Source organism: Pseudoliparis swirei, unplaced genomic scaffold, assembly GCF_029220125.1.
Source record: "Pseudoliparis swirei isolate HS2019 ecotype Mariana Trench unplaced genomic scaffold, NWPU_hadal_v1 hadal_25, whole genome shotgun sequence".
Lineage (NCBI taxonomy): Eukaryota > Metazoa > Chordata > Actinopteri > Perciformes > Liparidae > Pseudoliparis > Pseudoliparis swirei.
The window spans coordinates 1352872-1366413 of NW_026613261.1; the positions used below are offsets into that span (position 1 = coordinate 1352872).

The window sequence follows — 13542 nt, forward strand, 5'->3', positions numbered from 1 at the left end:
CAACAAATTAGTTCAACTTTTATTACAAATGTATATATTTGAGGTCGACTACATTTAGGCACTTGGTGTGTGTGATCATTGTGGAACCAGTTTCAACCACACAATATATTAATTGGATACTTTATTAATCATGTCAGCAATACACATATACAAATGCACAATATGTACACACAATAGAATAGAACGAGAAAAATGCACAATATATATTTCTAAAAATGTAATAGAATAATATAAAACAATGCACAATAACTAAAAAACATCGAATATAATAAGGAAAATGCACAATATATACCCAGAGATCGAATAATATTAAGTTAAATTAACTACAAAAGTAGTGCAAAAATGTAGCCAAACAGATAAATCACGTTTAATGTTTTACCCACCGATCAGCTGCTGTGAGCTTTAAAAAATATATTTATATGCAAGTGATAATTACCTGTAGATGTCAGATACATATAGTGGAGCAACATATACAGTAAAGTTACTTCAGTACAACGGGGTACTTGTACATGTATACACACCTGTGATATGTTCACACCCACTGTCCTTTAAAGCAGCTTAAGATATTAAAATACATTCATGTCTTCGTCATTTGAGCTTTAAATACCCACACAATGAGCAATACAAAAATCTAAGCTGGAATTTTAACAAGGCGCCCGCGAAGGCAGCACCCCCGTGATCCTCCTCTTCGAGCTTTTATTTCGAAAGAGTCATTGCGGAAGTCGTCCCGTTCAACCACTTTTAGAAGAGGAGACAACCGACTTAAAACAAACAACAACAATCAACCGCAGCATCTATCCGGTACCTCCCCCCCCCCTCCCTTCCCCGGTCACTCACACCGGGGTTTAACGGGAGGACGTGGTTCGCTCCCACCCTCTTTGAACGCACCGGGCGTTTCTTCTTCTCTCCTGCTACTTGTCTTCATGTTGCTTTAATTCGCGCGCTTTGAGATGACGGTCTGCGAGGCCTTGCACGCGCAGCTGACGTCCGTCATGGAGGTGCTGACCGCCGCCGCCGTGGCGGAGATCTGCGAGCTGGTGGCCGGCCGCTGCGCCGGGCTGCGGCTGGAGGTGGGCCGCAGCCACCGGGAGAACCGCGAGCTGCGGCGGCAGCTGCGGCTGATGGAGACCGCCGCGGGGGCCCGGAGCGCGGGGGCCCCCGCGGGCGGCAGCGCGCCCTTCACTCCCGGTGAGTTCCCTCCACATGAAGCCGGCTGGAAAACGTGACCTCCATTAAAAACACGTGACGGTACAGAACACGTGAGGTTAAATAGTTTCTTTACAGTTCCTGATATTCATGTGTGAACTGCTCTCCTATGAAGGAGCTTCACTGAGTGTTACCCTGTGTCGTCAGTAAGAGCCATGTTGCTGTTCCCTCCCAGATGACTTCCGGTCTGCGGTGGGAGCCAATCAGCTGAGAGGACCTCTCCAGAGAAGAGGCCCCACAGAGCGGAGCCCCGACACCAGAGAGGTTGGTTCCCCCAAACGCCTGTCACTTCGCTCTGGAAGTGTCAGGACCCCCTGGTCAGGGCCCAGATCAACCACAAAGAGACTCAAGACAACCACAAAGAGACTCAAGACAACCACAAAGAGACTCAAGACAACCACAAAGAGACTCAAGACAACCACAAAGAGACTCAAAACAACCACAAAGAGACTCAGGACAACCACAAAGAGACTCAAGACAACCACAAAGAGACTCAAGACAACCACAAAGAGACTCAAGACAACCACAAAGAGACTCAAGACAACCACAAAGAGACTCAAGACAACCACAAAGAGACTCAAGACAACCACAAAGAGACTCAAGACAACCACAAAGAGACTCAAGACAACCACAAAGAGACTCAAGACAACCACAAAGAGACTCAAGACAACCACAAAGAGACTCAAGACAACCACAAAGAGACTCAGGACAACCACAAAGAGACTCAAGACAACCACAAAGAGACTCAAGACAACCACAAAGAGACTCAAGACAACCACAAAGAGACTCAAAACAACCACAAAGAGACTCAAGACAACCACAAAGAGACTCAAGACAACCACAAAGAGACTCAAGACAACCACAAAGAGACTCAAGACAACCACAAAGAGACTCAGGACAACCACAAAGAGACTCAAGACAACCACAAGAGACAACCACAAAGAGACTCAAGACAACCACAAAGAGACTCAAGACAACCACAAAGAGACTCAAGACAACCACAAAGAGACTCAAAACAACCACAAAGAGACTCAAGACAACCACAAAGAGACTCAAGACAACCACAAAGAGACTCAAGACAACCACAAAGAGACTCAAGACAACCACAAAGAGACTCAAGACAACCACAAAGAGACTCAAGACAACCACAAAGAGACTCAAAACAACCACAAAGAGACTCAAGACAACCACAAAGAGACTCAAGACAACCACAAAGAGACTCAAGACAACCACAAAGAGACTCAAGACAACCACAAAGAGACTCAAGACAACCACAAAGAGACTCAAGACAACCACAAAGAGACACAAGACAACCACAAAGAGACTCAAGACAACCACAAAGAGACTCAAGACAACCACAAAGAGACTCAAGACAACCACAAAGAGACACAAGACAACCACAAAGAGATACAAAACAACCACAAAGAGACTCAAAACAACCACAAAGAGACTCAAGACAACCACAAAGAGACTTAATACAACTAGGGCTGCAACAACGAATCGATAAAAATCGGTTATTAAAATAGTTGGCAACGAATTTCATGATCGATTCGTTGTGTCGCGCGATTATTACGGCGCTCAATAAGTCACGGAGTATAAACAAAGTAGATTTGAGCGCAGAGCGGCGCAGGAGAAACAAGAGGGAGGGAGAGACGGAACGCTGCGTTGTGAGAGCCAATCAGCGCTGAGCTGCTCCTCTGTTGATGAATCTAATTGGCTGCTGCTGCTCACGTGGCGCTGGATGCGGAAGTCATTCACGTCGTCGGAGACATTCACGGAGCTGAGTGCGCCTCCGGGTGACCTTATGAACCCAGACACCAGGGCGCTACATGTCACCACGTGTGAGGCATTTCCACAAGAGTATAACGTAGAAAACGTGGTTATTTATTCCGTGGCGGACAGCGGAAAATATTTTTCCACGGAGAAAGGCAACGGAGATAAGCCACGCCCCCACTCGCTGTGAGTGCATGCGCGTGCAGACACATTTAACTGGGCGGAGCAGCGTGCACTCTGATCGCTCTTTTAATGAAGTATCGATACTAAAAATATGCTAAATCACATCGTTTTTAACGTACGGGTACTTTGTTAGCATCGCTACACCGTGCAGCGTGACAGCAGCAGATGTAGCGGACTAACATTTAAGCTAACCCAACTTCCCAAACGCTGTGGACATCTGAACGCTGATTGGCCGAGACGCGACACGTCCCATCAAAGATGTTCTATTGTGAAGAAGAGCACCACTTCACATTTTTTCCGCGTCTCACTGCAATCTCAACGGCAGCGGGCCAGGTGAACAAAATAATAAATCGGAACGCGTCTCTGATATTGTTCAGGGGGCGGGGCCACATGGGGACCACTGCTCAGGAGAGGAGAGCTGTCTGTCTGTTTGTGACGGTTCATCACCATGGTGACCAGTGAACAGGTTCATCACCATGGTGACCAGTGAACAGGTTCATCACCATGGTGACCAGTGAACAGGTTCATCACCATGGTGACCAGTGAACAGGTTCATCACCATGGTGACCAGTGGATCTCCAGGACCTTTCCATGACTTTAAACCAAATTTCCATGATGAAACATTTTGTGAAAACTCTGTCTATACGTGACAAAGTGAGATGTAGTATTTAAAATAACAATGAGAATTCCAAAGCATACCGTATATATACCGTGTAAATTAACATTTGAATCAAACAAATTTGCATTACTTTTCCAAATATTTTGGGATTTTATTTTTTTCAATTACTTCTCTAGGCCTGCTAATAGCCATTTAAAAATTCCATGACTTTTCCAGGGTTTCCATGACCGTACGAACCCTGTTTTGAATAAAGGGTTGAAAATTAAAGTGTTTTTGTTTTTTTATCCGATTAATCGATTAATCGATAGAATAATCAACCGATTAATCGATTATCAAAATAATCGTTAGTTGCAGCCCTAAATACAACCACAAAGAGACTCAAGACAACCACAAAGAGACTCAAGACAACCACAAAGAGACTCAAAACAACCACAAAGAGACTCAAGACAACCACAAAGAGACACAAAACAACCACAAAGAGACTCAAAACAACCACAAAGAGACACAAAGCAACCACAAAGAGACTCAAGACAACCACAAAGAGACTCAAGACAACCACAAAGAGACACAAAACAACCACAAAGAGACTCAAGACAACCACAAAGAGACACAAAACAACCACAAAGAGACTCAAAACAACCACAGAGACAGAACTACAAAGATACAAAACGACTAAAGACATACAAAGAGACACAAAGACACACAACAACCTCATATGTCTGTAAATAATCAGTTAATTTGGCTGCAGACCAAAGTAGGAGCCAGTTGATCATTTCTTTCCTCAGGATTCTCCTGCAGAGGAGCTGAAGGACCAGGATGTAGTTTTAATCAAGGAGGAGATGGCGAAAGAGGAAGAGGAGGAAGAGCTGCTGCTCAACGAGGACGGTGAGAAAACACTTTGAAATTAGTAAACGCTGAATCAGGCGACGATATCATACTGTTGTTGTTGTTGTTTGTTTGTTTGTGAAGGAACGGAGATGCAGCTGTCCGACCCGGGCGGCGTGGAGGAGGAGGGCCCCTCTGGGCCGGCGGTCCACTCGGCGGCGGCCGCCATGCGGCTGTGGGGCCAGAGCAGCGACGGTCGGTCGGAGCAGCGGGGCGCCTCACCGGGGTCACCGGGCGGCGCCGAGAGCCGCTCTTCGGACGCGGCGTTTGACTCCATCGGCGTGCAGAGGCACTTCCTGTTTGGACCCGGGGGAAGCCCCGCCTCCTCGCCACCGTGGCCCTCGGACCCGAAGCGGGACGCGACCCCGATCGGCTCCCTCCCCTACAACGCGGACCTGGACCCGTGGACCGATCGGGGCCCGCCGGGCCGGTCGGACGAAGCGCCGGACCCGCTCGGCCTCGCCGGGTTCCCGCCGCCGGACCGGTTCTGCGGGGACGGCCGGCGCTTCGGCTGCAGCTGCTGCGGCAAGAGCTTCACGTCGTCGCGCAGCCTGGAGACGCACACGCGCGTGCACACCGGCGAGCGGCCGTACAGCTGCGCCCAGTGCGGCAAGCGCTTCACGCAGTCGGGCCACCTGAAGACGCACCAGAGCGTGCACACCGGCGAGCGGCCCTTCGCCTGCCTGCACTGCGGGAAGCGGTTCGCCGGCAAGCAGAACCTGAGGATCCACCAGCGGAAGCACCACGCCGTCTGACCGCCAGAACCAGAACCCTCAAAGAGATCCTTTCATGAAGCAAAAGGACTTTTTATGAACGTATTTTAGACGCCCGAGAACACGCCGAACCGGATCAGATTCTGACCTCAACGACTACCACAAAGAGACACAAAACAACCACAAAGAGACACAAAACAACCACAAAGAGACACAAAACAACCACAAAGAGACACAAAACAACCACAAAGAGACACAAAACAACCACAAAGAGACTCAAAACAACCACAGAGACACAAAACAACCACAAAGAGACTCAAAACAACCACAAAGAGACACAAAACAACCACAAAGAGACTCAAAACAACCACAAAGAGACACACAACAACCACAAAGAGACACAAAACAACCACAAAGAGACTCAAAACAACCACAAAGAGACTCAAGACAACCACAAAGAGACTCAAGACAACCACAAAGAGACTCAAGACAACCACAAAGAGACTCAAGACAACCACAAAGAGACTCAAAACAACCACAAAGAGACTCAAGACAACCACAAAGAGACTCAAGACAACCACAAAGAGACTCAAAACAACCACAAAGAGACTCAAGACAACCACAAAGAGACTCAAAACAACCACAAAGAGACACAAAGCAACCACAAAGAGACACAAAACAACCACAAAGAGACACAAAACAACCACAAAGAGACTCAAAACAACCACAAAGAGACTCAAGACAACCACAAAGAGACTCAAAACAACCTCAAAGAGACACAAAGCAACCACAAAGAGACACAAAACAACCACAAAGAGACACAAAACAACCACAAAGAGACTCAAGACAACCACAAAGAGACACAAAACAACCACAAAGAGACACAAAACAACCACAAAGAGACTCAAGACAACCACAAAGAGACACAAGACAACCACAAAGAGACTCAAAACAACCACAAAGAGACTCAAGACAACCACAAAGAGACACAAAACAACCACAAAGAGACTCAAGACAACCACAAAGAGACTCAAGACAACCACAAAGACACAAAACAACCACAAAGAGACTCAAGACAACCACAAAGAGACACAAAACAACCACAAAGAGACACAAAACAACCTCAAGTGAGTTCCTGGTCAGAGCCGTGAAGCCGCTGGAGGTCTACGGGTGGAGGTCTACAGGTGGAGATCTACGGGTGGAGGTCTACAGGTGGAGGTCTACAGGTGGAGGTCTACGGGTGGAGGTCTACAGGTGAAGGTCTACGGGTGGAGGTCTACGGGTGGAGGTCTACAGGTGGAGGTCTACAGGTGGAGGTCTACAGGTGGAGGTCTACGGGTGGAGGTCTACAGGTGGAGGTCTACAGGTGGAGATCTACGGGTGGAGGTCTACAGGTGGAGGTCTACAGGTGGAGGTCTACGGGTGGAGGTCTACGGGTGGAGGTCTACAGGTGAAGGTCTACGGGTGGAGGTCTACGGGTGGAGGTCTACAGGTGGAGGTCTACAGGTGGAGGTCTACAGGTGGAGGTCTACGGGTGGAGGTCTACAGGTGGAGGTCTACGGGTGGAGGTCTACAGGTGGAGGTCTACGGGTGGAGGTCTACGGGTGGAGGTCTACGGGTGGAGGTCTACGGGTGGAGGTCTACAGGTGAAGGTCTATGGGTGGAGGTCTATCGGTGGAGGTCTACGGGTGGAGGTCTACGGGTGGAGGTCTATCGGTGGAGGTCTACGGGTGGAGGTCTACGGGTGGAGGTCTACGGGTGGAGGTCTACCGGTGGATGTCTACGGGTGGAGGTCTACCGGTGGAGGTCTACGGGTGGAGGTCTACGGGTGGAGGTCTATGGGTGGAGGTCTACAGGTGGAGGTCTACGGGTGGAGGTGTACAGGTGGAGGTCTACGGGTGGAGGTCTACGGGTGGAGGTCTATCGGTGGAGGTCTATCGGTGGAGGTCTACCGGTGGAGGTCTACCGGTGGAGGTCTACCGGTGGAGGTCTACCGGTGGAGGTCTACGGGTGGAGGTCTACGGGTGGAGGTCTACCGGTGGAGGTCTACAGGTGGAGGTCTACAGGTGGAGGTCTACGGGTGGAGGTCTACCGGTGGAGGTCTACGGGTGGAGGTCTACCGGTGGAGGTCTACGGGTGGAGGTCTACCGGTGGAGGTCTACAGGTGGAGGTCTACCGGTGGAGGTCTACAGGTGGAGGTCTACAGGTGGAGGTCTACCCGTCGGTGTGAATCTGAACCAGGAGAGCGAGTCCTTTACAGACGACACAGTAGAGAACACAAGTTGGTCTGCAGTGAATTTGTGCTGGTTTAAAAAAATAAATGTAAAAGTGAAAAAACTCAAACTGAGGAATGGCTGCTTCTCTTGTTGTTACATGTTTTGTAAACTGAATCTTTTTAGATTAGATTCTATGAATGCAACTAAAGAGTTATAACGTTGATCAGAGCTCTTCTGTCACCAGGGAAGTGTTAAAGCAGGGTGGCATTACAAAGCTAGGTAGCTCACTAGCATACATGGCATTATAAAGCTAGGTAGCTCACTAGCATACATGGCATTATAAAGCTAGGTAGCTCACTAGCATACATGGCATTATAAAGCTAGGTAGCTCACTAGCATACATGGCATTATAAAGCTAGGTAGCTCACTAGCATACATGGCATTATAAAGCTAGGTAGCTAACTAGAATACATGGCATTATAAAGCTAGGTAGCTCACTAGTATACATGGTAGCATTATAAAGCTAGGTAGCTCACTAGCATACATGGCATTATAAAGCTAGGTAGCTAACTAGAATACATGGCATTATAAAGCTAGGTAGCTCACTAGCATACATGGTAGCATTATAAAGCTAGGTAGCTAACTAGCATACATGGCATTATAAAGCTAGGTAGCTCACTAGTATACATGGTAGCATTATAAAGCTAGGTAGCTAACTAGCATACATGGCATTATAAAGCTAGGTAGCTCACTAGCATACATGGTAGCATTATAAAGCTAGGTAGCTAACCGTTCAGGGTCTGTTCTCCTGTAGTGATTTAATTGATTTATTTGTGCATTATAACATCCTGCCAACTTTATCTTGGTCACAATTAATTGTTTTATGTCCAAGAAACTGATCAAAAATAATAGATAACTGTTTGTGTGAATTGGTTAAAAATAACTGAAATATAAGCATAAATATGGGCCTTAAAAATCGTGTATTATTGATCTCCTCTGACACGAGGCTGTGTGAGCCCTGTGTGGTGCGCGCACGCACGCGCGCACACACACACACACACAAAGGCCTTTCAACAATAGAACTGGTCTCTCACTGGTCCCAGTAACACATCCACTCACACACTGACAGCTTCTCACTGCTTATAGATATTTACACGTTTAGTTAATATATTTTATATATAAACGATATATATATATTAACTATATATATATATATAGTTAATATATGCTTGCTTGCTTGCTTGTAGTTGTCCATCGAAGCCGATGATGACGTCCACTTCTGACTTTCAGCGGTGAGTTTTCTGGTGGCCGTGTCGTCCTCTCCTGGATCCACAGGTCTTGTCGCAGGTGGACATGCGTATGTAGGAGTGGTGGTCCTGGCAACCTTGGATGTTTTTCTTGTCTGCCTTCTTTCCTTTCTTTCCTGCCTCCTGGCTGTCCTCCTCCAGTGCTGTGGTCCCGTCTTGGCACATCTGACGCCAGGTGTTACGGTCAGCAGCCCTCCAGGTCCCCTGGTCTGATTTTACATTTCTTTAGCGCTGTTTTTATCTGGTCTTTATAACAGTTAATATATAGACAAGCAGACACACGACAGAGTAGATAACTAAATAAAATAAACACTTTGTTTGTTGTTGCTCTGACAACAGATGAGCCCAGTGTCGCAACAATGACAGCGGGCTCTTATTCTGAAAGCGACGCTGTTCTAACGGAAGTGCGAGTCAGGAGAAGGAAGTAGATAACAAGCGTTGTATCGTCTTTGTGACGCGTTAACGTCCAACGGTCGCCCAACGGTCGTCCCTCGCGCGCGCTCCTCCATGGCGGCCCTCAGCAGCAGAGCTGTGCGCGAGCAGCTCTGCGTCATCATGGCCGCCCTCACCAAGGCGGCGGTGGCGGAGATCTGCGAGGTGGTGGACGGCGGCTACGCGGCGCTGCGGCTGGAGATCAGCCGCGGCCGCCAGGAGAACGACGGCCTGAGGAAGAAGCTGCACCTCATCGAGTCCATCGTGATCAGGGGCGGCGGGAAGGCGGCGGGACCAGAGACGGGACCGGAGACGGGACCGGAGACGGGACCGGAGACGGGACCGGAGACGGGACCGGAGACGGGACCGGAGACGGGACCGGAGACGGGACCGGAGGGCCAACAGGGGCCGGAAACCCCGCAGCAGCAGCAGCAGCGGGACGGGGACGGGGAGGAGGAGGAGGAGGAGGAGGAGGAGGAGGAGGAGGAGGAGGAGGAGGAGGAGGAGGAGGAGCGGTGCTGCGGGAAGAGGTGACCCCCCCACACACACACACTCACACACACACTTAATGACGAGTCAATCATTCATGAAAAGCTCTTTTTAAATTATTCATTGTCAACGTTTCTCAATATTCTTACGACTAAGTTATTTTCTTTATGACTAAGTTATTATCTTTATGACTAAGTTATTATCTTTGTGACTAAGTTTTTATTTTGAGTGATTAAGTTATTATTTTATGTGTTATTTTAGGTGAATATGTTTAGAATCTTAATAAATAGTTTTAAAAAAGTATATACAAAAATAATAATATATATATATATATTTAAGTTAATTAGAATCCCCCCCCCCCAATTTCAATTAAGTTTCTAATTAAAACTTGAATTAACCGAATGAGGAATCAGCCAATCAACAATCAGGGTAAGTGTGCATGTTATCTTCCTGGTGTATTAATTGATGGTGATGATGATGATGGTGATGATGGTGGTGATGATGATGATGATGGTGATGTCGTCTCCAGCTTCCAGACGTGGTGCTGATCAAAGACGAAGACTCCGACAGCAGCGACGCCTTTGAGCAAGGTGAGTGTTGACGCCACGCGGGGTTTCTCACCCTCTGAGTCAGGGGCCACAGTGGGTCCTTCACTGATGTTTTCCCATCATCGTTTCTTCGTCTTCTCTCTAGACAACGCAGCGGCCAAGAGGCGCTGGCCGTGCAGCCAGGACGGCGACAGGAAGTCGTCCTCCTCGCCGCCCGCGAAGAAGAGCGTGGCGCTGTACGGTCCGGACTCCCCTCGCAGCGAGCCGGGCTTCTCCGGGCGGCTCGGCGCCGACGACACGGGGGCCGGCGAGTCGCTCTGCTCCTACGACCCCGACTGCTCGCTGGCCCCGCCCGGCGCCAACGGGCCGCCGTACTTCGCCCTGATGGAGTCGCCCACCAACAGGGAGCTGGACCTCAGCCTGACGTGGACCAGACAGGCCAAGGGCCACGGGGCCTTCTTCCACCAGGACGAGCACGCCGACGCCTTCGGGCTCAAGATGATCGGCGTCACGGGCGCCATCTCCGCGGCGGACTGCCCGCTGTCGGACGGCAGCATCTCCGCCTTCGAGTACGAGGACGACGGCGACGGCGACGCCATGAACTTCGCCCACTACCGGGACCCGTCGGGGCGCCCCCAGCTCGGCGGCGGCCGGGGGGGGAAGCGCTACGCGTGCGCCGTCTGCTCCAAGACGTACGCCACCACCCAGAACCTGGAGGTGCACCTGCGCATCCACACGGGCCAGCGGCCGTTCTGCTGCGCCCAGTGCGGCAAGAAGTTCACGCAGTCGGCGCACCTGAAGTCGCACCTGAGCGTGCACTCGGGGGCGCGGCCGTACGCCTGCTCGCTCTGCGCCCGCAGCTTCATCGTCAAGTACAGCCTCAAGCTGCACATGAAGAAGTGCCACGGAGGCGCCCTGTGCGACTGACACGCCCCCTGGCGACGGACACGCCCCCTGGCGACTCGGGATGGGTATTGTTTGGGTTTTTCCCGATACTGGTGCCTAAACGGTGCCTGAACCGATACTTTTTTTTTTTAACGCACAATGAGGACATTAAAAACCTCTTTGGCCATATTCCCTGTAGAAGCCGTTATCATGGAGCACCGACACACAACGGATATCAGACTGTTAACAGACACAATGTTCTCCATGATGTGAGGTGTGTATATATATATATATATATATATATACATATACATATATTACCATGTGCTGCCTTTATAGGGTTAACCTGTCACTGTTGATGGGCAAAGAGAACAACCAATCAGAGGGACTGAAGATGACACGTGACACATAAAGTTTTGCTTCTGACAGCGAGAGTTCCACTGAAACAAAGTGACGCCCACGGTCTTTATTCCTCCGTCATTATATTCCCGGTAACACCGGGTAAACAGCCGGGACCGCTGGACACCAACACACCTGCTAGCAGACTGTCAGGCTAGCTACGAGCTAGCTTAAACATGGTTATAATGGCTAATTTATTATTTCTTGGGCTACTTTTATGAATGCAAGACTTGCAAACAACGTTCCGTTACTAATCTGAGTTCCGGCTGCTCGTCATCATCGATCTCCCCGTGTTCAGGGGACCGGTGACGTCTCCCCGTCGCGCCCAGCCTGACGCTGCTGTGCTCGGCCTCACTCGTCACACACGGCCACGCCTCCTCTCAGAGTTCAATGACAGGGCGGAGTCACCTGCTGACAGGGCGGAGTCACCTGCTGACAGGGCGGAGTCACCTGCTGACAGGGCGGAGTCACCTGCTGACAGGGCGGAGTCACCTGCTGACAGGGCGGAGTCACCACAGAAGTTCACAACAATAGTTTTTTTCAATTTCAATCGGCTCAGGCACCGGAAAGTAGCACCAGAATGTGCGTTGCGTTTCGGTCCGGGTATTACCGGTTGTATTGGAACCGGTACCACATTGGCACCGGTTTCCGGTACCCAACCCTACTGGCGACTGACACGCCCCCTGTGTAACTGACACGCCCCCTAGCGACTGACGCGCCCCCTGTGTGACAGACACGCCCCCTTTTAGAGTTCCAAGGCGTTACAGCATTGAGCCGGTCACGCTGGTTCAGGGTAGCAAGGACAGGTTCTGGCTCTGGCTCTGGTTCTGGTTCTGGCTCTGGCTCTGGCTCTGGTTCTGGTTCTGTTGGAACTAAACTCTGAGGACGTTTCCTGGACCTTCAGGACGGTTGTCTTTTCTTTTGTATCCTCCAGACGTTGACCAATGAACTGGAGCGTGGTGTTCTCGATGAACCAGGCTGTGGTCACGTGTTCTTGGTTAATAAACTGTTTGTCAGTTATTACTCCAAACAGATCTGTAACTTGTCACAAGGGATTTCAGATATTTATATGAATAATTATATACATTTATATGTGTATTATATCAATGTATATGCATAATATATACTTGTTTTAATTAGCTTATAAATTAATATATATATATATTTTAATTAATATTATTTATACATATATATTAATTTCTAAATAAAAATATTTATAAATTAATACATTAAATTAGTATTATTTATATATATATATATTGAATTAAAACTTTATATAATATGTAAATATATTATATAAATAAAAATATATTTCTATATAAATTAATATATAATGTATATTTTAATATTTATATATAATTATGTATATATGGAAATGTATGATTCTATATACATTTAATTGTATAAATATATTCTAAATATATATTACTTTTTCAAAAAGGTTATTCAAACCCAAAGTTTAGAGTGTAAAGATCAGCTGGAGCAGTAACTTGTGTATTTAATGTCATGTCTTCCAAAGGAGACGCATGAAGACACGTGTCTGATGGATTTGTGTCTGACCTTAAATGATGAAAGCCACAGGTTCCCCACTGGATCCCAGGACCCTGAAGTATCCGTGGGGAGGCCTTTGGCCTCCTGACACGATGATGTCATCAGCTGCAGGTCTGGTTTCACTGTGACGACCACAAGACGTCCGGGTCAGAGGTCAGACGTGTGACTGAACACATCGTCTTTACAAGAGTTGTTGGAAAGAAGAATAAAGTGACCACAAAGACTACAAAGAGGCACACACTCACTACAGAGACACAGACTCACTACAGAGACACAAACTCACTACAAAGAGACACAGACTCACTATAGAGACACAAACTCACTACAAAGAGACAG

The 13542-nt window shown here is 48.3% G+C and overlaps 1 protein-coding gene and 1 long non-coding RNA gene across 2 annotated transcripts; both read left to right on the forward strand.

The window, feature by feature from the left end:
- The first annotated feature begins 149 nt into the window (after positions 1 to 149).
- On the forward strand, positions 150 to 12675 carry si:dkey-7l6.3 (zinc finger protein 775). The gene is made up of 7 exons (XM_056410470.1): positions 150 to 1188; positions 1382 to 1470; positions 4567 to 4666; positions 4751 to 5415; positions 9446 to 9731; positions 10360 to 10413; positions 10517 to 12675. Exons 1-7 carry the CDS (start codon positions 951 to 953, stop codon positions 11296 to 11298), a joined length of 2214 nt encoding a protein of 737 aa, XP_056266445.1. The 5' UTR covers positions 150 to 950; the 3' UTR covers positions 11299 to 12675.
- On the forward strand, positions 7098 to 7722 carry LOC130190948 (uncharacterized). The gene is made up of 2 exons (XR_008831087.1): positions 7098 to 7199; positions 7326 to 7722. It is a non-coding gene; the product is annotated as an uncharacterized LOC130190948 (long non-coding RNA).
- Positions 12676 to 13542: the final 867 nt, after the last annotated feature.

Excerpts from the sequence above, each read along its gene's own strand:
- si:dkey-7l6.3 (XM_056410470.1), top strand. The coding sequence starts at position 951 with ATGACGGTCTGCGAGGCCTTGCACGCGCAGCTGACGTCCGTCATGGAG. Across the intron at positions 1,471-4,566 it reads GGAGCCCCGACACCAGAGAG|GATTCTCCTGCAGAGGAGCT; the intron begins GTTGGTTCCCCC and ends TTCTTTCCTCAG. Across the intron at positions 9,732-10,359 it reads ACCGGAGACGGGACCGGAGG|ACGTGGTGCTGATCAAAGAC; the intron begins GCCAACAGGGGC and ends TCCAGCTTCCAG.